At 35.8% G+C, this 21,474-nt stretch overlaps 1 protein-coding gene across 3 annotated transcripts in view; it reads right to left on the bottom strand.

Annotated features, from left to right (window-relative positions):
- UBE3D (ubiquitin protein ligase E3D) overlaps nucleotides 1–21,474 on the bottom strand; it is a 141,111-nt gene that overhangs the window by 100,502 nt on the left and 19,135 nt on the right. For all 3 annotated transcript variants that reach the window (XM_005869933.2, XM_014542651.1, XM_014542650.1), the window contains exons 4-7: nucleotides 16,388–16,619; nucleotides 10,307–10,376; nucleotides 1,970–2,039; nucleotides 440–548 (exon numbers count right to left, since the gene is read on the bottom strand). In XM_005869933.2, the coding sequence (XP_005869995.2) occupies nucleotides 440–548; nucleotides 1,970–2,039; nucleotides 10,307–10,376; nucleotides 16,388–16,619 (481 nt within the window). The remainder of the gene's footprint in view (nucleotides 1–439; nucleotides 549–1,969; nucleotides 2,040–10,306; nucleotides 10,377–16,387; nucleotides 16,620–21,474) is intronic.

Raw genomic sequence — 21,474 nt, forward strand, 5'->3', positions numbered from 1 at the left:
ACTTAAAAGAAATCTGTGAAGTGGGTAGGTCTCGTTAAGTTTTCTTACCACGAAACAAACAAAAAAATTCATAAGAGTATCAAGTAGAAAAAAAAAAGAAACAGAATTCTGTTATACTGACCAAGAAAAACCATTAAAACCTGAGTGAAAACTTTGTTTTGTGTTATGAGCTTCTACAGAGCAGGAATCAGGTTGTATTTCTTTCTATATCCCTAGTATCTAGCACATAGAAGCATTTGATCATTTGTTACTAAGTTAAGGGAGTTCTATTTGTGAATTAAACTGATATTCAAATGAAGCTGACATTAAAAATTCTTTGTTTTTTAAATCAACTGTTTTCTAGACCTGAGAATTAAGAAAAAAGAATGACAAAAACTAAAGAATTACTGAGACCCTGTGTTACTAGGGTGACAAAAAGCTGAGTGAAATAATTTCTTACCAAGATGTACGGTTTGCTGTCATGACCTTGAACACTGAATCTAAAAGTGCTTCTAGCAGAGGAGAGTTCCACTAGGCACTGAGCGACAGTGCTCTGTACAAACTGAGACCTGTTTGAACAGAAATAAATTTTCACAATGTGTCTCTCATAATAACTCTAAATGGCAAGATGAGCCAAAAATACCCACAGGGTACCTAAAAGACAGAGGCATGTGCATGCCAGATTCTTCTATATGCCACCCCTTCCCTCACAACCTGTGCTAATGTGGATTTTAATATATTTTAATGTATTTGCTCTAGTCTTCTTATATCCTATTCTCCAATCCTTAATACATTTGCCACCCCAAACCTAACTGAATAAAAAACAGTATGTCAGCCCTGGCTGGTGGCTCAGTGGTTAGAGTGTCAGCCTGCACACTGAAGGGTCGTCGGTTTGACTCCCGGTCAAGGGTGCATACTTCTGTTGTGGATTCTGCCCCCTACCCCTAGTTGGGGCACATTTGGGAGGCAGCCAGTGGATGTGTCTCTCTCACATTGATGTTTCACTCTCTTTCTCTGTCTCCCTCTCCCTCCCTGTGAAAAGCAATGGGAAAAATATCATCAGGTGAGAATTAACATAACAAAAACAAAGTATGTCAGACAAGTCAATGTTCCACTTGTGCTGCACATTAAACAGTGAATAACTAAGTTTAAAAAGGCAAAACATTTCCTCCCAAACATTAGGCAGCATTATCTACAATATTTTCATTTGGATCCCCTAAAGCAGTGGTTCTCAACCTGTGGATCACGACCCCTTTGGCGGTCGAATGACCCTTTCAGAGGGGTCGCCTAAGACCATCCTGCATATCAGATATTTACATTACGATTCATAACAGTAGCAACATTACAGTTATAAAGTAGCAACAAAAATAATTTTATGGTTGGGTCACAACATGAGGAACTGTATTTAAAGGGCCAGAAGGTTGAGAACCACTGCTAAAGTATCAGATCTTAGGTACCTAAGAAAGCATTTATAGGAGAATAAAGTTTAGGGTTATATTTAGATTGCCAAAATCATTAGACATCAATAATGCACTAAAATAAAGACATATATACTATAGTTAACTTTTGTTTGCAAACTAAAACAATTCGAAGAAAAGAAACACTAATGGATTTAGTGGCTAAGTACCACTTAAAAAAACACACACACAAAACATTAGGAAACTGAACCATGTCTCAAATTTTAAGTACATCAAATTATACCCAAAAATAATTATTCAAAAACTTATTGATGGTTAGGTTATAAGACCTTGGATATCTGGCATATAGAAAGAAACAAAAAATCTGAATTAGATTTATATGAGCACATTTGTCTATAACATCATGTAAGCAAACCATAAATAAATCCTCAAGTCTTTTACAAGTGTGGTTTGGTCCAACTAACCTTTCCAAATAAAGAGAAGTATAAATAAAAATGAATTCCCAAGTAATCCATTGTACCTATCTTTTCCTACATTTGAAATTACAGAATAAATATAAGTTGCTATTGTACCTTGGTATGATGGGAAAATTTCTCTCAGATGGCTGCATAATCACCTCTGTCATATAAAACTTAATGGTTTCTAGAAAGAAAAAATAGAACATAAAAAATCTCCCCAACACACTAATATTTTTATTGTGGGCATGTTGGTCCCAAATTATGACATTCAAACTAAATAGTAGATATACTGGTAAAATTAAAATTCTGTAAAAGTTTTTAAAAAGTGACTGAGTTTAAGAAGATAAAGCCTTGATGACTACAAGGAGACAGCCCTGATACTTCAGACAGCTTGGTGTCACTTCAGAAGAGCATGTTCCAAGTGCATCTGATGTAGCAAGACTCTGCTCACACATGTGGAAGATTATAAAAATTAGTCACACAGCTGTGGCCTATTATCTAGAAACTAGTCGCTTGGTTTCTGCATTTCTACAGAGTAGCTACAAACCTAGAAGTCACTGAAAAAGGCTTTTTAGTCATAGTACCTAAAGCCCTTGCACAGACGCTGTGAACCTTACATTAGTATTTACCCAAAATTTCACTGAGTTTATAAAAGTACAATTCCCATCAAATCTGGTTATCTGATTACTTAGTTTACAGAAAAATTTAAACAGTAAACTAAATATCTCATAGAAATAAATATAAACACAACCATTTTGTATTATTTAAAAATCCATGAAAAAGATGTACTCTCACTGGTAATGAAGGAAATACAAATTAAAATAAAATTATTTTTGCATCAAATAAATAAAATAATTTTAATGATAAGGTGCAGCACTAATGAACACATAGAGAAATGGGTACACATTCGCAGACTGTTGTCAGAATTGAAAATTATATATTTCTGAAAAGCCACTTGTCAAAGGCCTTAAAAATGTGTATATATTTTGATACCATAAGAATTTATCTCAAAGGAATACTCATAGGTATCTCCAAAAAAGTATCCATATAATGATGCTCATAATAGAAAAATATTGAAAAATTAAATGTCTAAAAATTAAGGATGGTTGGGTTAAATAAACAATTATACATTTAGGGACAAGAATTCTATTTAGTCATTAAAAATAATGTACCAAATAATTTTTGTTTTTATAAGATAAAATTTGTTCCTAATATATTTTCTAAAAATGTTTTCAATTGCCCAATACAGAAAAAGGCCAAAAAAATCAATACTGTTTAATAGATTATTATATATCTAGAGCCATAATGAATTTTTCTTTGAAGTTCATTTTCACTTTACTATTTTGAAGTCATTTTATTAAATGAAGAACTGAACCTTTTAATTTTATGAAGTGATCCCTTTTACCCCAGCTGCTGTTAAAATAATTTAACTCTATAATTTTAATCCCACAGGTTATTATTATTAATGTTGTTTTATACAGTTAATATTAATTTAGTGTCACCCACATATTTATCACGTTTTTACCAACCCTTCTTGAATTTAGACCATCTATCTGGGATCACTTTCTTCTATAGGTAAAATTTCTTTTAATAAGAAACCAAACCACTAGAGGTGAAATATCTCAGTTTTTATTTGTCAGAAAATATATTTATCTTTGTCTTGATTCTTTCATATCAGGATATTTTCACCTGACATGAAATCTTAGGTTAACTGTTTTTGACCTATGGTCACACTGACACTATCATTCCATTCTCTTCAAACGTCCATTACTACTGTTCCTTTGAAGGTGATCTGTCATTTCTCTTTGGTTGTTTTTAAGATTTTCTCTTTGCTTTTTATTTTTTTCTAGTGTCACTGTGTCTAGCTATGAATTTGTTTTAATTTATCTTTCTTGGGCCTCATATCATTAGAATTCACTGGACTTTTTGAATCTGCAGATTTTTGTTCTCCATGTTTTATAAAATTGTCCGCAATTATCTCTTTACATATTGCCTATGTTCCATTCTACTTCTCTTTTCTTTCTAGAAGTTTGGTTAAACATGCGTTAGATCTTCTCAGAGTATAATTTATGTCCCTTACTCTCTCCTATATACCTTCTTGTCTCTGTGTCAGATTACAGATTTTTTTTTTTTGCTTAGGTATCTTATGTTCATTAATGCTTTGTCCAAATTGTACCTACTCTGCCATTAAACCACTCACTGAATTTTACATTTCAATTATAATTTATTATTATTACTTTTAAATTTGTTTATTGATTTTAGAGAGAGGAAGGGAAAAGGGGAGAAAGAAAGAGAAATGCTGATGTGAAAGAGAAACATCAATTGGTTACCTCCTATAGGTACCCTGAGCAGTGACTGAATCCACAACCTGGACAAGTGCCCTGACTGGGAATGGAACTGGTGACCTTTTGGTGCACTGGACAATGCTCAACCAACTAAGCCACACCAGCAAGAACTCAATTATAACACACACACACACACACACACACACACACACACATATATATATGTTATGTATAAATATTTTTTATTTTTATATATTTTTTTAAAATTCTATTGTGAATCTTTTCCAAATGTAGTTTCCTTTTCCTTTTGAGATCAAGTCTGCCTTTTATATTGTTAAATATAGTCAACATGGCTGTTTTACAGTTTACATCTGAAAATTCCAGTAACAGAAGTCTGTTTCTATTGTTTGCTGTTTTTGTTCTTATTGATGGAACAAATAATAATTTACTTGTTTGCTTATTTATGTTTGGTTATATAGTGAACACTGCACTTGACAGATTTTGTGAGAATAATATAAGTTTTACAGTGAAGATACCTTCCTCCATAAGTGATTTGATTTTGCCAGGCGCACAGTGTTATGTCTGTATAAAGCAGAATAACCAAGTTCAAGACCTGAAATATCCTAAAGTCCCAAAGGATTGATACTTGTCTGTAATTCCATAGAGCTGATATGCTTTTGATTCACCTTCACTATTAAGATATGACTCTTCAGCATCTCATATTTTTATATAGGCACCTACTAGGTTCCCATCTTGTATAGTCTTTGATTTCTATCCTTACTTCCCAAAGCAACCAAAATAAAAGTTCTAATTTTAGAGAACTGGCAAATTGCAGGGAAAAGGTGGCTTCGATTTTGTGCTAAACTCTTTTGAGTTTGCTTTTGTGGTAATTTCCACAAAATTTCCATTTATCTTGCTCCTCATTCCTTCCTGTGGATTCCAATTACCACTGGTATCTTTTACTTTAGCCTGAATAACTTTCCTAAGAATATTCTGTAGAGAAGATCTGCTAGTAATACATTATTTCCATCTGTTTATATAAAAATGTCCTCATTGTGCCTTCCTTTTCAAAAGACAATTTTGCTGGGTATAGAATTGTTAGTTGACAGGTGTTCCCTCTTCCTAGCATTTTGAATATCTCATTTTAGTGTCTTCTGGCTGTCATTATTTCTATAAGCCAGCCTCAATTATATCCTGAAATTCCTATATGTGATATTTGGTTTTGCTCTTGCTACTTTGAATATTCTCTTTGCATCTTTAGTTTTTTCTTAATATGTATTTCTTATTTCAGGTAAGGAGAGATAGAAATATCAGTGATGAAAGAGAATCATCAATTGGCTGCCTCCTGCATGCCCCACAATGGGGATCGAGCCCACAACCCAGGCATGTGCCCTGACCGGGAATTGAACTGTGACCTCCTGGTTCATAGATCAATGCTCAAACACTGAGCCACACTGGCAGGGCTTTTCACTTTTAGGTTTTATCAGTTTGATTATGTGCCTGGGTAAAGTGTTCTTTTTTGTTTATTCTATTTGAGATTCATTACAGTACTTGGATCTGAAAGTTAATATTTTTCAGCAAATTTGCCAATATTTCAGCCATTTTTTCCTATAATTTTTTTCCTGACCTTTGTTTTTCTCCTCACCTTCTGAGACTCCAATTACACATTTATTGAAAAACTTAAGATTATACCACGAATCTCTGAGGTTCTATTCATTATGCTTTAGACTTTTTTCTTTCTGTTCTTTGGGTTGATTAATTTCTATTAATCTACTTCAGTGATTTTTTTCCTTCTGTCATCTCAAATATGTGGCTTAGCTAATCCAATGATTTTACAGTTACTATAATTGTCAGCTCTGCAATTATCAACTGGTTCTTTCTTTTAAGTTTCCATTTTGTTGAGATTTGCCCTTTGTTCACTCAAGAGGCTTTTTAAAATTCTTTGCCATATTTATAATAGCTGCTCAATACCTTTGTCTGCTAAATCTAATGTTTGTGCTTACTCTGCACCTGTTTATTGAATTCTGTTTTTTTCCTTGAGTATGAATCACTCTGTTCTATCTCTTTGCCTACAATTTCTAGATGGAATTAAGACATCATATGAAATACATTGTATCAATTCTAGATTGTCTTTTGCTCTCTTAAGGGTTACTGGTTTATAGATATAGCCCGGACTCAAACTGTGAAATATGTCTTTCCACAGTGTGTAGCCTCTTATGACTCTGCTCAGTTTTGTTTGGCCGGTTCACTAGAGAGTATTTACTGTACTTGTATCGTTTAGCTGTCAGCAAATTTGGGAAGAAGTTCTGCTCAAACACCTCAAGCCAGTAAGGCTCTCACCTTCCGCTGCTCAAGTTGTATGTGGATTGAAGAATGCAATCCAAGGTACAGCAAATTTGCCGGTCTCCCCAAGCTTTCAATTCTTACTGAACTTTCTGCATCTACTGCATGCACGTATAGTTTAGCAGTCAGCCAGAGTTGTGCGAAGAAGGTAACATCTCAGCCCTTCTATGGCCCTGATGCTCCCAAATTTTTCCTCTTTAATTTCCAGTTTCTCCCTCAACCAAAATTACCACCTGTAAACAATAAAGCTGAGTGCTTCCTGCCCAAGTTGAGGCAGGGAGCATGGCAATGCCCCCAAGAGACAAGGGTACAAATTTGCCATTCTAAGCAAAAGCAATAGCAGTTTCTCATAACTAAATCATTCTTCAAATCACTGCTTCATTCTGGTCTTCCAGCGATTGTTCTTAATTTTTTGAACTTGTACAGTCCTGTATTTGTTTTCTACAGAATGGAACTATTCTTTATAGCACTGTTTTTGAAAGTGGAGTCCTACTAATTTACTTTCAAAGTAGAGGTGAATCTATCTCTCTTACATCACCTCACACACCCTTAACATATATTGACCCCCAAATATACTTATATATTACATCATAAAGATTTTTGGTCAAATCAATATTCAGTGTTTACACTATGGAGATCATGATGATACAATGGCAATGTTTCCTTTCTTGTTTAGTCTTCTGTTTTCCTGCAGTGCATAATTGCTTTCTTTTCCATGTGTTTAATTTTCCGAGCACCTTTAGCTAATTCTTCCCATGTGATGAAGTGATTTGTCTCAAGATTATTTATTTCATGTGATCAAACAAATAAAAAAATTTATAAGTTTCACCTTACAACTGAAAACGCCTTTACTGCAATCTTCTCTCCTCCTGATTCACCCCAGGCTGTTATTCTCTAGGCCCGCTGCACATCCCTCATCCTGAGACTTCTTTATCTTGCTCTCCTGTGTTAGATAATCTGTTTCCTAAATCCATTGTCCTCTCTCTTCAGACTGAATCCCTAGTTTTGGTGATAAATATCCTATGCTAGATTCCTAAGGAAAATATACCTTTGCGATCTATATTTTAAAATCATGTTATTTCCAGAAATGTATTTGTTATCTTCATACTTGATTCATGGTTTGTCTGTGTATAGTATTCTGGGTTAAATATCTTTTTGCTTCTAAATTATGAAGGTATTGCTTCATTGTCTTTTAGCTTTCAACACTGCTGTGAAGTTCTAATTCCTAGTCCTTGCCCAACTACCTCCTTTTGTTTCTCTCTGGAGACTTCATCCTTGGTGTTCAGAAATTACTCAATGATGTGGCTTGGAGTAGCTTCCCTGCTATTCCTCCATTAATTATACTTGACACTTAGTGGGCCCTTTCTATTAACAAACTTAAGCCCTTGCTCTGGAAAATAGCCTTGTGATATATTTTTTGTCCTTTGATAATTCCCTACACTCTATTGTCTCCATTCTCTTTTTCTAGAATTCCCATTATCTAGATGTTAGATGTCCTAAAAGGCTCAGTGCATTCATTCATTCAACAAATATTACTAGATACCCATCATGTGCCAGATGTTCTAAGTGCTGGGATTACATGATAAATGAGAGAGACAATATCCTTATCCTCCAGAAACTTACGTGATGATTTTTTTTAATACTTCCTTTCCCAATTTTCAGTCTCTGTCAATTGTTTCTGATTTCTAAGTTAGCGCCTTAATTTTATCGTCCAGTCCTTTGGTTAGTTTTTTAAGTCATTACACCTTTAATTCTATATTCTCCACATTATGGAGGTAGTATTATTTCATTCTCCAAGGACATTTATTATGCTTTTGAAAAGATTTTCTTCTATTGTATACATAATTTGTTTCTTCTCAGTGCCTTTGCTATGCTAACTTGATTATTTATTTGCTTTGGTCTCTTTCATGTTGGAATTTCCCTCAAATATCTGTTGATTGTCAGCAATCCATTCATATTTAAGTGTAAGGTAATAAAATGCTAAGGGAAAGCTTTTGGGTGTAGGTATAAGGCTTGTTGATTGTAGGATAGTTGAATATAAGCTCAATTTTGTTGAATGATCCCTAAGAATCTGTGTCTCCTGTGGGGCGCAACTACAGTGTTTTGACCAGGTTCAAGCCTCGGACTAATGCAAGGACAGGGTCCTCTCATTGCCACGTGCAAGTCCCAGCTGGAGGGCAGGGCCCTCCCAGCACAATTATAGCCAACAGCTATAGTTGTAAGCTTGGACCTATGGTCCAAACACGTGGCCCCACGTGCCTTGTGCTAGAGTTCAGGTGCATGTAGTTAAGTGAGGTTGAAACTCACGAGAATGCTGTAAACAACTTGATCACGCCCCTACTTTGCCTCGTGGCATCTGCTATAAAATAAAGACACGGCTGTGGGCGCTGGCGCTGTCTCCTCATCAGGGAGCAGTAGTGTCCCACGACCCAGTTTTCATTCTCTTGTCTGTCTTTTCTCAATCCTTTCACCCCCCCACTCAGGATCACCTTTGGCCGTAACAGTCTCCAAATCTTTTCTCTGACTGGTACTCTTCCATTACTTCAAGAAAGGGTTCTCCAATCTCCTAGCTTGAAAGTATAAGCAAGTTGCAAGGGGAGAAGGAGAAACAGGAGCTCCCAATATCAACTATATCAATCATCCTGCTTCCAGCTCTTTGTCTCAGACTGCCTTCCCTGTTCCTGCTGCCCCCAAATTGTAACCAGTTCTGGGGTTCTACAATGAATACTGGCTCACTTCTCACCCAAATAACCTTCTGCAGACACTTAGGCTGTGGCTCTCCCCACATTGCCAAGTTTGTTCCCAAGGGTCTCTCTCAGCTTTATAGCTTCGAAAAAAGTTTGCCTACATCTCTTGTTTACATCACTGCTATGTCCTCTCTATTTCTTTGTCACTGCGCATGTATATCTTTTTAATTACTCAACATACATTTTGACTAGACTTCAGGGAGGAGTGAAAAGAATTTAAAAAAATAATTCATTTTATCTAACTTAAATTTTCTAAGTTGTTGCTTAAGGGGCTTGCTTTCATTCTCCAAAAATAACAGTGACGAGGACTACATCCTCTACTGCTGCTCATTCTTCCCTTTCTGTTCACTCCAAGGAAGTAACTACTTACAAGATTCCGATTATATTAAAAACAATTATTCATCTCCCACAAAGCTACCACAGCATGTTGTAGCTGTAGATATTTTTAAACTATATCTTTAAATAGTATACATTTTAATTACTGGGATTTTCATTATTACATTTCAAAGCAGTATAACATAGACTTTATATAAAATATAATTAACATTATTGGGAAGAATAAGGAGCAAAGCACAAAACTCAGAATGTATTTTCTTCCATTTCAAAAAGTTCTCTCCCATCCTTAGCCCCAAAATACATCCCTGAGGCAGAGGGCAGCCAAGACAAGCAACTTTTCCATCATCTCTGGCAACCAACTCTTCTGATTGAGGAATTGTGTTAAGAAAAAATCTCCAATCTTCTTTAAGACAGACCCAACTACAAAGTTTATATAATTGCTTTATATCTACAGAGAATATGAATATTACAAATGACCCTACTTCTTAATGCTTAAAATTCAATACCATGTAGTTATAAAGGTCAAAATACACAAAGTTCTTAGCCTATTGGATGTTAGTTGATTTCTATTTTTAAAAGTATAAATTCTAAAATAAATAAATAAATAAAGTATAAATTCTATAACATATATTAGTCATCTCTCTTTCATACATATTTCCTATAAAACCTATTTTGACTCCTACTCCAGTGTATTTTATAGGCTTTTTAACAAAAAGGCAGTCATTTTGGCTTTTTCTTACCTGATGACATGGTCTCTCCCAACATTACCTTGCAACGCTTACAAATTACTTTGGTATTTGCCTTTGGTTTCTGTAGAACAGAAAAATGTCATTTAAATGTCATTCTGCTTTTCTTAAAAGGAACATATAATTTTAACATAGTCTCTAGGGTATACATTGAACTTTACATTTTATTTTGCCCTCTCCTAAATACTGGGAATACATTTAGCTTGTATGCATAACTCACATACACAGACATAATTTTTTTCAAGTCTAAAGACAGAATAGTGAGCCGAATGATTTTTCCAAACCTACCCACTTCTTGATAATCTAAATGTTGCCAGACAATTTGAATAAGGAGAGCTTTACATTGCTAAAAAGCACCTGCAAATATCCCAATCATTTAGAATTGGCACATGGTGGGCAACAAGGGCAGAGAGGGTAGGTGACTTGCCTCAACTCATGTGTCTAGAAAACAGAAGAATCAGAACTTGAACTCATTATTTTGACTCCTACTCCAGTGTAGCTTGTGTTAAAGTAATCTATAATTCATAACCACCCATCAGAAGCTAAAAATATCTAACCCATTCATATAATTTTATTTTTCCAGTTAACATATGCATCAGAACAGAAAAGATAGCTAGTGTTCTGGGACAAATTCCTGAAACATTCTTAAACTTCAAAAATCCATACTCATCATTTGGGATACAGATTAAAATAGCTAGCATTCACCTAATCATTAAGCAAACAAAAAATGCTCTGTATGACACAGAGAATAGATGGTAGTTACCAGAGGTGAGGTTGGGTGTGTGTGTGTGTGTGTGTGTGTGTGTGTGTGTGTGTGTGTGCGCGCGCGCCCGCGCGCAGGTCAAAATAGGTAAAAATAAATAAATTTTAAATAAATATAATAAAGAAGTCCTGGGATGTATTGTACAGCATGGCAACTATAATTAATAAAACTATATTTCATATTTGAAAGTTACTGAGAGTGAATCTTATAAGTATTCATCACAAGAAAAACAAATGTAACTGTAAGGTGATAAATGTTAACTAGAATTATTGTGATGACCATTTTTGCAGTATGTACAAATAGCAAATCCTTATATAGTATACCTGAAAGTAATATGTTATATGTCAATTATACCTCAATTTAAAAAAAATCTTCCTAATTTGTGGTTTGTTGTAGAAGTTATGTTATAAGCAATAGCAAAGTGGTTAAAAGCTCAGAGTCTGGGGCCAGACTTCCTAAGTTCAAATCCCAACTCTGTTATTTACTAGACTTGTGACCTTGGGCAAGTTAACTATCCTGTGTTGGTTTCCTTATCTGTGAAATGGACTTAATAGTTGTCTTTAATTCACAGTTGTTTATTAGGATTTAGAAAAGAGTGTTATAAAGCACTGTCCTGGGTACATGGTACTACTAAGATGGATGTTACATAAATATACTATTGGCACAAATCATTCCAGAAATGGGCAGAAAACCCATACCCTCCCACAAGGGACTGCTTTTTCGCCCTTTACTAGGCAGCCACTATATATTAATTAAGAATCTTAAAAAGAAAAAATGAAAGCAAGCCCTTTTCACATCCATAGTAATACCTGTGTTAAAGCCACACACTATTTGTCTCACCCAGATATACTGCTAAATGGCAGAAGTCACATAAAAGTGGGCAGGGAGAAGACGTTTCTGCAACTCTGGCCACCTGAGGTCATCCCCTTGGGAAGTCCCAGAATAGAATGCGGGTCTAAGTGAGGAAATAGTGACTTTCTGATGTGGGATAACATATGTAGTAATCTAAGGAATAAGTCTTAACAGATTAGTATAAGGAAGTAGAATTATATTTCCCATGACATAAATGTTTCCTAAAAAACTGTACACAAAGCACATTTAAACTGAGTTCCATGGATGTGCTGCTAGTACCTGATCTTGGTTGACATTTGAATCTTGGTCCCCTAGATGCTAAAGCTTATGCTTGTAATCACTATGCCAACTATTTTCCAAATCAATTCATGGAATCAATTCAATGGGTTACAGGATGAATTAAAATATGACAGTGCTTCAAACATAAGGTAAGTACTGCTTCAAGACCCTTTTACTTGAGGGGTGTGTGTGTAGTCGAATCTTAATGTAAAAAATGTATTTCTGAGTTTAGTGAGAGATCAAAAAAAGTCCAAAGCCACAGATGTAGAAACCAAGGCAGGAGCCACTTTGTTCAGGTTCAGGCAAGGTTACAGGAAGACAGTTCAGAAACCAGTATGTTCAATTGTAAAGTTTGACATTTTGGCAGTCTCATGCTTTCTTACAGTAAAATCTATCTGTATGGCTTCAAAGTGGTATTAAAGATACTTTATAAAGAGTCCTACTTGGTACAAGTTAAGTCAGACCATCCCAATTAAGCCTTGCCTAAAACTAAGGACTTTACTAAAAATTAATATAGGGTGTTGGAGTAGCAATGTTTGAGAAGGGATTTTTCTATTGGAAATGGAAATTTTTTCATCAGGTACTCTGTTATGTATTTTATTTATTTATAGCACACTTCGCTTTGTCTTTCAATGAAGTAGGAAAAATGGGTTTTGTTGGTATGTTCTTAAAATAAGATTCTATCTTTTTAAGACATAGTAATCAGGATTTTATAATATGATCAATAAAAAGCAAATGACCTCAAACAACCAAATGTGTGACAGTGAAATATACTTTTAATACAATTGGGAAAATTTGTATACAGCCTATATTGTATCATAAGTAATCACTGTTAATTTTGTCAGATGTGAAAATGACACTGTGGTTATGTAAAAAAGAAACACCCACATAAGAATCAAATGACATAATGTCTTGGATTTGCTTTAAAGTACACACATAAAATAATAATAAAAGGGACAGGTAAAGAATACTTTGTGAATCAAGTCAATTGGTATACTGAAGTTTAGAATTCTGTTCTGTTTACATTGGTGAATGTTTACAAAGTCCAACACATCATTCTAAGAAAATAAAAAAGGACATCTTCATGTATTTAACAAAACACATTACCCAAATCAATAAATAATTGATAAGTACCCCAGGAAAGGAAAAAAGGTAAAGCTGGTTGTCACACTTGCCATCCTATATAATAAAACCCTTATATGCAAATCGACCAAACACAGAACAACTGGTTGCTATGACGTGCACTGACCACCAGGGGGCAGACGCTCAATGCAGGAGCTGCCCCCTGGTGGTCAGTGCGCTCCTAGAGGGGTAGCGCTGCTCAGCCAGAAGCCAGGCTCATAGATGGTGAGTGCAGTGGTGGTGGCAGGAGCCTCTCCCGCCTCTGCTGCAGGCGGGTGGTAAGGAGAGAGGGGTCCCGGACTGCAAGAGGGATGAGCAGTCCGACATCCCCCAAGGGGTCCCAGACTGCAAGAGGGTGCAGGTCAGGCTGAGGGACACCCCCCCACCCCCAAGTGCACAAAATTTCATGCACCGGGCTTCTAGTCTATAATATAACTGAAGTTCAATTTAATTTGTTCTTTAAAAAAATATGGTGAAGTCGTATATGTGGCCATACTTTTGAGAATAATTTTATGAATCTTACAAAATGGTTGGGGTGCCATCCTTACCACTCTATTAAAAGACGCAAAGCTTCTATGCTGGTAGACATGAAAATATAGCACAAGAGATAACACACAAGTGCAAAAACAGGAAAATCTCAGCAGGTATCTTTTGAAAACAAAAGGTATATATCACTGCCATGCTAACACAGGCACGAACAACAAACTGTACACTGTATGGGGATACTGAAGGAAAGAAATATGATGGACATTATATGTGCGTGTTTACACTGTTTTAAAAATCAGATCTTTTTAATTAAAATATTATAATACTTTTAATCTTATTTAAAGAGAAACTCTGCTTTGTAATATATTGTTCTTAACCTGTGCTTAAAGGAAAGACTAAAGCAAGTTGTGCAAGGAAACAGCCTAATAGTGTGGGAACTCTACAGAGCAAACATCAGAGACACTGTTGTGACTAATTAAATCAATATATCTGAGAGATGGCACTGCTGCTCAGAGGGGATTAGACTCCTGTCCCCGTTTTTATTTTCCTTTGTGTTGTTTCCATTTCTAAGGACCCTTGATGTTGTCTTGCCAAAAAAACACACACAAAAAAACGTTTCCCAAGAGATACCATTAGGATGCTGTGTCAACGTGTGACATTTCAAAACCCTGCTGGATGGCTAGACTGGGTGGTATGAGAAACAGGTTTTCAACAGCGCAGAGCAGCCTTGTTCCCACAGGAGCCTTGAGAGCACTGTTTAAGCAGTCCCTCTAAATTTATGTTACTATTTTGGTCACGGGCATACACTTTGGACTGCTGCAATATGCAATTAAAGTGAAACTTCCATCCAGGCTACCTTGAAAACAATCTTGCCAACAGTAGCTTGTCATGATAGTAATTTCCCAGTCTCCTTGATACTAAAAACCATAGTGTTTGAATAAGGAGGGTCTTCCTTTAACAAACAGTATAGTTGTTCGCAATTAAGAGAAATTGTTGTAAGTGGCATCCTGTAACTGATAAAGATATAAATGCGAAGAATATATGTCAATAGTGTAGAATTTATCTAAAAAAGTGTAATTCATGGTTTCTCTTAATCTTCACTCCACTTCCACTCATGCCTCCAAACATTTTAAAAAAATTTATAGCTTAATCATAAAAATCAAAGTTAAAATACATAAAATAGTATAGTATTAGTATATAAATTTAGTATAAAATGTTTTAATAAAACCATATTAAACATAATTATAACAGATTTACATTAACTTCTTACCATTTATCTTTTAACATTATAGAATAACATACTATAATTTAAAACGAACCATATTTAGGTAAAGGGATCTGTGTTACGGTGAGAGATGAGACATGTAAATAATTATAACAACTTAACCTTGTTATTTGAGGAACTTCCTTAATCCCCCTCAAAATAGAAAATAGTTCTATAAACTAACTTGCAACCCAAGAGCTGCCCAGCTGCTGCAAATCCAAACATTTTAAAAAAATTTATAGCTTAATCATAAAAATCAAAGTTAAAATACATAAAATAGTATAGTATTAGTATATAAATTTAGTATAAAATGTTTTAATAAAACCATATTAAACATAATTATAACAGATTTACATTAACTTCTTACCATTTATCTTTTAACATTATAGAATAACATACTATAATTTAAAACGAACCATATTTAGGTAAAGGGATCTGTGTTACGGTGAGAGATGAGACATGTAAATAATTATAACAACTTAACCTTGTTATTTGAGGAACTTCCTTAATCCCCCTCAAAATAGAAAATAGTTCTATAAACTAACTTGCAACCCAAGAGCTGCCCAGCTGCTGCAAATTTCCTGAAGTGGCCCAGTTCTCATTACAAAAATTAAATGAGCTCTAGATGAAACTGAACATACATGGCCTTTGTCCCTACCAATAAGCAGATGTTAAGATAAAAATTCTCTGGCAATGATGTTCTTTGCCTTTTCAATCACATCTGTATTGACTTGCCATCAGGAGAATGATTTCTCACAGGACCAAGTCAATGCCATTGATTTTCTTTTAAAATAAGGTAAACCACTTGTTCTCTGCGGTGAGAGGAAATTGCCTTCTCCCTAAAGCAACTTGGAGAGCAAGAGCCACCTGACCTCATGCTGTCAACCACCAGGAGAGCCTGCAGCACAAGCTTCATTTCCACGCTTGGGCTCCGGCATGTCCTCTTTTCCCTGGCATCTGCTTTTATGACGTGAGCAGAAGTCTAGACTATGAACCTAACTGTAGTAGCTATGCTTGAGCAAGAGAACAATTTTAATTTAAATCAGACTGATGAGGATAAAACGTACATGGATTATGGAATATCGTCCTCAAAACAAGAAAGTAAGTAGGGCACTTGGGTTTGTAAAATGGTAACATTCCCAATTCTAGACATGAAGAAATTCTCTCCCCTCCGTCCTTCAGCCCCTGTAGGCTGTTTCGGTCTTTAGAACAGTCTGTGTGACATACCCTGAATTAAGAAAAGATGGGAGAAGCCAGTTTCTAAGCCAACCTCTAAATTAGCACCAAGTATTCTGAAAAGGTATTTTACCGATTTAAAATGGTTCTCGGAAGACGGACAGTGCATCTCCCCTGGAGCTACTTGAGGACTTGGCTGCCACGTATCACTTCTTAAATTCACCAAGTAGAAAGCGTCTCCAATAAGACAGTCGTTCTCTCGAGGATGAAGGGGCTTATTAGCAAAGGGGTCCGCATGGCAACACCATTCTCCAACTAGAGCTCCCCAGTTTTCCATCGGCAACGGGAGCACCCTGAGGAGCTTCCTAGTGGAAAGAGGAAAACTATTTTTTACAGAACCAAATAGAAATGTGACAGTTGCTTAATTAAGTCAGCATGAAAGATGGAAAACCCCTCATTAATCACATTGTCCGCAGTGTTTATCTCTCCCTCTACATTATACAAGTACATACAACTCACTACAGACAATTCTGAAAAGACAGAGAGATCTAAAGAAAACAAAAATCTTCCTTTCCTTACCACCCAAGGATAAGTGACTGCTTTGTACAAGATGGCATATTTCCTTGCCACCCTTTCAAGAGACAAAGCTGTGTACATGCATATAAAGTCAGAGAATATGTACAAACTGCATGTTGCTTTCGTTGTTTTATTTAGTTATAATCATGATTCTTAATGACTCCATTCTATTCCCTAGGAATGCCAAAACTTTTAGATCATTCCCTCATTGTTAGATATTTAGGTTTTGAGCTTCTCATTATTAACAATCTTGTGGTGAACATTCTTATGGGAAAATAATCTTGTGTGAGATTAAAAGCACAAATGGAAAATAATCATTGATCACAATTCACTTCCTTTCGAGAGAGGAAGAAAGAGATAAACATTGATATGAGAGAGAAACACAATTGGTTGCCTCTCGCACGCACCCTGACCAGGGATCAAACCCACAACCTGGGTATGTGCCCTGACCATAAATTGAACCTGCAGCCTTTTGGTGTACAGAATGACACTTCACCAACTGAGCCACCCGGCCACAACTGGTATGCATATTTTTAAACCCAATACCTATATTGGCCAACTGCTTTTCAGAAAGGCTATGCCAATCTATAATTCTTCTACTTACCTTCTTCAAAATTGAATACTATAATTTTTTTCATGTAATGGGTAAAATGTTTTCAATACTGCTTTTTTAAAAATTTTTTATTTATTTTTAGAGAGAGAGGAAAGGAAGGAGGAAGGGAGAGAGAGGGAAGAAGGGAGAGAGAGCGAGAGCGAGAGCGAGAGAGAAATATTGATGTGAGAAACATTGACTGGTTGCCTCCTGCACATGCCCTGACTTGGGATCAAACCCTCAACCTAGGTATGTGCCCTGCCTGGGAATCAAACCCACCACCTTTTGGTGTACAGGATGACACTCCAACCAACTGAGCTACACTGGCCAGGGCTCCAATGCTGCTTTAATTGGCAATTCTTTAATTACTGGTGTAATTGAATTGGCTTTCATATTTATTGATCACTGTTTCTTCTGTGAATTGTGATCAATGATTATTTTCCAATGAGGTATTAGTCTATTCTTATTAATATGTAAAAGTATATTCTATGTTAAGAATATCAGTCCTTTGTCTAACATCAGTGACAAATATTTTTGTGTTATTGCCTTTTAATTTAGTTCATGTCTTAAATTTCAAATCACTTAAGCCTGTTTTTTATGATCTCGCCCACTATTTTTAATAAATGTTTTGGAGTAATTTTAGATTTACAGAAAAGGTACAAAACCAGTACAGATAGTTCCCATATACATTTCAGCCAGCTCTCCCTTATGCTAACATCTTACATAACCATGGGAGATTTGTCAAAGTGCAGACTTTATCTGGATTTCCCTAGTTTTTCCACTAATGAACTCTTTTTCTGTACCAGGATCCAATTCATGATAATGCACTGCATTTATTTAGTCATCATGGTGCCCTCGTCTCCTCTGATCTGTGAAAATTTCTCAGTCTTCCCTTATTTTTCAGGACCTTGAGATTTTTAAAAACTGCCATTCAAGTATTTTGTAGACTCTCCCTCAATTGAGTTTGTCTGATATTTTCTCAAGATTAGACTGGTGTTATGGGTTCCGGGGAAGCATACCAGATGTAAAGTGCACTTCTCATCACATCATATCAGAGGGTACACCTTATCAACATGACTTATCCCTGGTGATACTAATCTTGATCACTTGGTTAAGATGGTATCTGCTAGGTTTCTCCACAAATAAAGCCACTATTTCTCCCGTTGCATACTCTTCCTATATCACTTGGAAGTGAGTCATAAAGTCCAGGCCACTCTCAAGGGGAGAAAAATTAAGCGCTACTCTGCCATTATTTTTTATTCTTAGAACATCCTTAGAATTAAGTAGTCCCTTATATTAGCTACCAGGTTGTGTGTGTGTGTGTGTGTGTGTGTGTGTGTGTGTGTGCTTTAATAGCTTCATTTATTTGCTGGACAACAACAGACAGCTGAGACTTTACCAGGAGGAAAGCCAAAGATGGTTTACTTCCATTCTACTCTAAGTTAGGATGATCAGTCGTCTAAGGGGAGAAGAAATGAGAGCAGGATAATGAGAAAATTTCAAAATAATTCATCCTGAGAGAAACCGAGAAGAGAAACAAGTTCTTTCTAATGTCTATGAGCACTGTGAAGCTTAAAGCATGCTGACTACTTACATACTTCGCTCCTATCTGTTGAACTATGTACTTAATAAAAGTCAATTTTGTTTGATCACAGACCTATTTATGCCACTTATACATGCTATACTAGTTACATAATTTAAATAGCATGTAATCCAAAGAAATATGTGTTGTTGCTATTCCTCTAAAAACTAAAGATTTCAGACTAGATGAAAGCTAGTTGTAATGAAAATCACTGGAAGGATGCAGGATATATAACTATAGAACACTGGGGAGAGGGAGAAAAAGAAAAAAAATCTAGAAAAATCCTGGTATCAGATTGTTTCAACAATTTTTCATTTCACTTTAAGGAAACCTGGAAGTTGTAGATGATGAATTTTTGATGGCTTAAGTGAAAAAAGCTACACAACAGTGGAGTCATATTCAACAGAAAGATATTGGTTCCATAATAGAACACTAGAAAATTAATGTACATTTGCATGTTTTAAATTAAAATATTTAAGATGCAAATGTATCATTTTTTAATCATTTCCTTTTTCTTTGATTCCCCACTCAACCATGAGTCTCATAAAAGGGCAATTACAATATGGAAGACATTTAATTTAGTACTCTAGAGGACAGAGCTGAGAACAAGAAAGACTAATTTTAGTTTAATATATGGCAAAACGTTCCCTTTCAAAGTAGAAAATGATGCTCCACTAGCATTATTCAAGCTGCTGAACCTGTTACAATTATTAAGAAACGATTCTTTCAACATACATTTTCTAAAAGTCTACTATGAACCAGGCATTCTGCTGACAAAAATATTAATACAGTCTCTTCTCTCAAGGGACTTATGTTCTAGTAGGAGACACAGACCTATAAACAAATAATAAAATCATAATATAATAAATGCGCATAACAAAGTAGTTGTTCTAAATTCTTATAGGGCGGAGGGGGAGGGGACAGCTCAAACTCTCTTGAAAATTTGATGAAAGCTTTATAGCCCCTTCAAACATACATTCTCACATGCACACAAAATTGATGTATTACTTTAGAGGATTCATTTATGGATTCACAAAACCAATCCATGAACTCAGGGCAATATGTACAAAGTGCTAGAGGGGTAGAGTATACATGGACTTCAGAGAAGAAGGAACGAACATCTGAGCTGACATCTGAAGGATAAATAGGAGTTATCTAGGCAATGGAAGAAATTAAGGGCATCACTGGGTGGAGGAAACAATATGAAGATGGCACCACATCTGTTTAATTCACCACTGCATCCTCATGTCGGGCACAGTGCCTGACACATAGTGTAAGCTCTTAAATATTTGTTCAAGGAATGAGCAAGCATATTTTGATAACTTTAATATGTGAGGTCCCTGGCTGGGTCTGTTGCATACTCAGATGAAAGAGTTAACAAATCATTTCCTTGCCTTCTTGAGAATCTGAACTTTGGTTTAACCACCTAGGTCTGTTCCTCTGGGAGCCAAGTAGATAGTAGACATGAATTATATTGCTAGGCAACACAGCTTATGGTAAAAAACGATCCCTGCTTGGTATCTTGCATTTGTACTGGTAGGAAATATGAATGAGCTGTAAAAATCTGATGAGCATGCCATGCGTTGGATTTCCCCGAATGCAGTCTTCTGTGGGCAACTATAATATGGATCTTGACCTTTGTATCTAGAACAGTGAAGGCGAACCTTTTGAGCTCGGCGTGTCAGCATTTTGAAAAACCCTAACTTAACTCTGGTGCCGTGTCACATATAGAAATTTTTTGATATTTGCAACCATAGTAAAACAAAGACGTATATTTTTGATATTTATTTTAAATACCATTTAACAAAGAAAAATCAACCAAAAAAATGAGTTCGCGTGTCATAGGTTCGCCATCACTGATCTAGAACCATACACATGGGCAGTCTACAGTCCCCATACAGGTATATGAGCCGTCACTTGTTTGAACTGCTGCAAGATGCCTGCTCAGAGGAACTCCTGATGCTGCCCTGGTGGCAGGAAATGTGGCCGGTGGTGGTGTTGAGTCTGAATGTGTAGTTAAACTTAGAAGACCTCTGGTGGGCACTACATACAGCTTTTCCATCTAATGCTTCCTACAACTCTGTGAGACAAGAATCTGCATTCCTCAGAGGGGGAAAGGTATTTCTGACATTTTGAAAGAACAAAACTTTTAAGAACAAAAGATGTATTTTAATCACAGCTGTACTGAAAACCGAAACTCTAATCTGATCTACTTCCCAGAACTTTCACAACAAAATAGATACCTTTTCTTTCTCACAGTTTTAAGGTAAAAATGCGCAGAAGCTCAGAAAAAGAGTGAAATGATCTCTTGAATTTTCTCTCAGCTTAAGATTCTAAGATGTACAGCAACATGTTTCTAATAAATTAAAATTTCCTAATTTTTTAAAACTTATCTTGATTGTTGAAAGTATTACAGATGTCCCCCCCCCCCAATTTTTTATTTCCATTAACCCCTTCCCCTCCACACCCA

Source organism: Myotis brandtii, unplaced genomic scaffold (assembly GCF_000412655.1).
Source record: "Myotis brandtii unplaced genomic scaffold, ASM41265v1 scaffold31, whole genome shotgun sequence".
NCBI classification, from domain to species: domain Eukaryota; kingdom Metazoa; phylum Chordata; class Mammalia; order Chiroptera; family Vespertilionidae; genus Myotis; species Myotis brandtii.